General features: G+C 37.2%; 1 protein-coding gene across 1 annotated transcript; it reads left to right on the top strand.

Annotated features, from left to right (window-relative positions):
* The first annotated feature begins 585 nt into the window (after positions 1 to 585).
* Positions 586 to 2,920, top strand: LOC126715694 (S-adenosylmethionine decarboxylase proenzyme-like). The gene is made up of 3 exons (XM_050416438.1): positions 586 to 766; positions 938 to 1,091; positions 1,192 to 2,920. Exon 3 carries the CDS (start codon positions 1,399 to 1,401, stop codon positions 2,554 to 2,556), a length of 1,158 nt encoding a protein of 385 aa, XP_050272395.1. The 5' UTR covers positions 586 to 766; positions 938 to 1,091; positions 1,192 to 1,398; the 3' UTR covers positions 2,557 to 2,920.
* Positions 2,921 to 3,502: the final 582 nt, after the last annotated feature.

The following is a 3,502-nucleotide window of genomic DNA, read 5'->3' as shown; positions in this document are numbered from 1 at the left end:
TTTTAAAGCACACACAACATAACGTAACGAATAGTAACTTCAAAAGTGTAACGAATAACAAATTAAATCAAAATTTCAAAAAGTAACAAATTAAACTTTAGCCTATACTAAACTTCCAAGGCAATCTGAATCCACTAAATCAATTGAGTTTTTTTAATTAATTATTAGAGACATATTAAGAAGTTTCAATCAATTAAGTTGAAAAATTATCGCCAAATTGGTTAAAGAGTATTTGTTCTTAGAGTTTAATTAGTTACTTTTTAAAAACTAGTGGTTTAATTTTATTATTTTTTTGGTAAATACTAGTGGTTTAATTTATTTCTTTAAAAACTATTTTAGTTAATTTGCTACCATAAAGGTTTAGATGTAATTTTCCTAAAATTTAATTTTTTTAAAATAACATCAGATTTCTAATTTGCTCTAAAAAAAAAAAAGAAAAAAGAAAAAAAAAAAGAGAGAGATAAGATTAGACTGGTTTTACTACAAGCACTTTTTATATTATTAAACAATCCTACCTTTTTTTTTTCACTAGGTCCACTCCAATAGCCCAGGGTACCCTTTTTGCTCCTCTATAAATACTCTCTTTCCGCTATCTTCTCTTCTTCACAAAACACAAAGCCTCGTGTCTCTTTGTGTAACCTTCTAATCATTTAAAAGCCTGCCCATCTTTCACTTTCCCTTGGATCTCTAATCTCATTTTGGTTTTCTTCATCATACCTAAAGTATCTCTGATATTCCCATCCGCAGATTAATTTTCCAAGGAAAAGTAAGTCTTTTCACTCTCTGCATATACGGTTTTTTCTTTGAATATTCAATATTTATTCCCTCTGTTGTTAAAGTTATAATCTTTTTTGTGTGAAATTTTGATGGGGTTGTTTGGATATTCAAGATTCATTCTTTGAAATTGAAACAGTAATAAGGGTATTTTGAATTTCAGAAGCGTGAATGTTGTAATGGAGACCAAAGGTGGTAAAAAGAAGTCTAGCAGTAGTAGTGGCTCTAAACAGTACGAAGTTCCTCTCGGTTACATCATTGAAGACGTTAGACCCAACGGTGGCATCGAAAAGTTCAGATCTGCTGCTTACTCCAACGTAAGAATCAAACTCATAAACACCAAAAGCCCTTTTCATTTTTGTGTTATGAAAATTGATTTTTGTAACGCTTTTGTTGTTTTTGTTGTTGTGGTTGCAGTGTGTGAGGAAGCCATCCTGATATTCGATACAAGAGATGACTTGTTTGGTAGAATAGGATTTCCCTTTCGTTATTTCGATTTCGTTAGAACAATAATCTGAATTCTCTTTGGCCAAACAAAACCCAGAAAACAAAAAAAAAAAAAAAAAAAACCACAAAAAAAGACACTCTTTTGCATTAAACAAAATATTTCTCTTTTTTTAAGCAATGGGCATTTTCAACGATCCTCCACCACCTTCCCCAATAGGGTTTGAAGGCTTCGAAAAACGCTTGGAAATCTCATTTTCTGAGCCATCCATTTTCATTGACCCACAGGGACTCGGTCTCCGAGCTCTGACTCGGGCCCAACTCGACTCCATTCTCGAGCCAGCTCAGTGCACCATCGTTTCCAACCTCTCAAACTCCGAGTTCGACTCATACGTTCTGTCAGAGTCAAGCCTATTTGTCTACCCATTCAAAATAGTCCTCAAAACCTGTGGGACCACTAAGCTTCTCTTGTCGATCCAACCGATTCTCCAACTCGCTGACTCACTCTCACTCACCGTGTCCTCGGTCAAATACTCTCGCGGCAGTTTCATTTTCCCAAATTACCAACCTGCCCCTCACCGTAACTTCACTGAGGAAGTCGCTGTTTTGAACGGGTACTTTGGGCACATGAACGCACAGGCTTACGTCATCGGCGATCCCAATGTTCCGAACCGTAACTGGCACATTTACTCGGCGGCGAGTAAAGACATTGAGAACAATAAAAATACCCAAATTACCCTTGAGATGTGCATGACTAAGTTGGACCGCGACAACGCGGCCGTGTTTTTCAAAAAATGGGGAAGCAATGGGGCAGGTGAAATGACAAAAAAGTCCGGGATTAATGAAATTATTCCAACTCACGTGATTTGTGACTTTGAATTTGACCCGTGTGGGTACTCAATGAATGGAATCGAGGGGTCTAGCTACTCTACCGTGCACGTGACCCCAGAGGATGGTTTCAGCTACGCAAGCTACGAGGCCATGGGGTTCGACCTCGAGACTATTGGGTTCGAGCCACTGGTCAAGAGGGCGCTCAAGTGTTTTGGCCCGGCTGAGTTTTCTGTGGCGGTCACGTGTTCTAATGGGGCCCGGTTCTTTTCTGCTGACGTGGAGGGGTACACGTGTGAGAACGTGGTGAAGCAGGAATTGCCTGGTGGGTGTTTCCTGGTGTACTTGACTTATGCGGAGAAAAAAGCTGAGGCTGAGGCTAAAGCTACAGAGGAGTGCACAGTGGTGCGCACACCTATCAAAGCAAAAGTGAAAGCTGTCATGCACTGCTGGAAGGAGTTTGTGGTGGAGGAGGAAGAGGAGCTGGTGACGTGTCATTACGTGTCGTGAGCTTTTTTTTGGGCCACAGCCAAGAAGCCAATCAGAGTGTCAGTTGTCAGTCAGTCAATGCCAATCAGTCTGTTGAGTGGCATTTTGGTAATTTATGTTGTTGGGTCTGTCGTGTTTGTCTTTTCTGTTGAATTTCTATGGTCTTTATGTTATGTTTTGTTCTATGTTTTTTTTTTTTTTTTTTTTTTTTTTTTCCAAGTCCAATGTATTGGGTCTTTGGTGTTTAGTCTATATTATTACTTGCAATAAAAGAGCATTGCCCAGTGGTCATATTGTTGCTGTAGCAATAGTGTTGCTTGGTACTATTTTCAAATGTATGGGTGAAAATTATTAATGATTTAAAGGATATGGGTATAGTGATGAATGTTTGGTTTGTTGTGGAATAAAATTGCACTAATCGGTATACAAATTTGACTTGCCCAATTGTCCTTTTCTAAGAGAGAAGGAAAATGGAAATTCTTGCACAATATTCCTAACGGCTCCAACGTATTCACACTTCTTATTTTAACTCTTAAACTCTTCCTTCATATTTGATTATGAAAAATGTATTTAGATGTCCAATCGGTCTCTTTGTTCTCTTAATTTATAGAAATTAGGACGGCTAGGGTTGAAAAATATTAGTTTTATATATTTATTAAACTTTGGTCAATTGAGGTCTTGATTAGCTAATGAAATTTCAATCTAAACATATGATGATTGTTTACACTAGTTTTTTGTTAATTTGTTGAAAGTGGGCAAATGTACTATTTTGCCTAAAAAGAAGAAAAGATTAGATACTTTAAAAAAATAAAGTATAAATTAATTAATTAAAAACTTTAAAGCTAATCCAAATGGCCATTTAAAAAGAACCCAGGCCATGGTGTACGTGCTTGACAAGGTTGCCTGCTAGATTCCCTTTAGGCTTAGTTGGAAAAGCTCTTTCTCTTCAGATGTGAAACGACCATTA

Source organism: Quercus robur, chromosome 2 (genome assembly GCF_932294415.1).
Source record: "Quercus robur chromosome 2, dhQueRobu3.1, whole genome shotgun sequence".
Classification (NCBI taxonomy): Eukaryota; Viridiplantae; Streptophyta; class Magnoliopsida; order Fagales; family Fagaceae; genus Quercus; species Quercus robur.
Note: the sequence above shows the minus strand (reverse complement) of the source record. Positions and strands in the feature narration are given on the sequence as shown.

Excerpts from the sequence above, each read along its gene's own strand:
- LOC126715694 (XM_050416438.1), top strand. The coding sequence starts at position 1,399 with ATGGGCATTTTCAACGATCCTCCACCACCTTCCCCAATAGGGTTTGAA.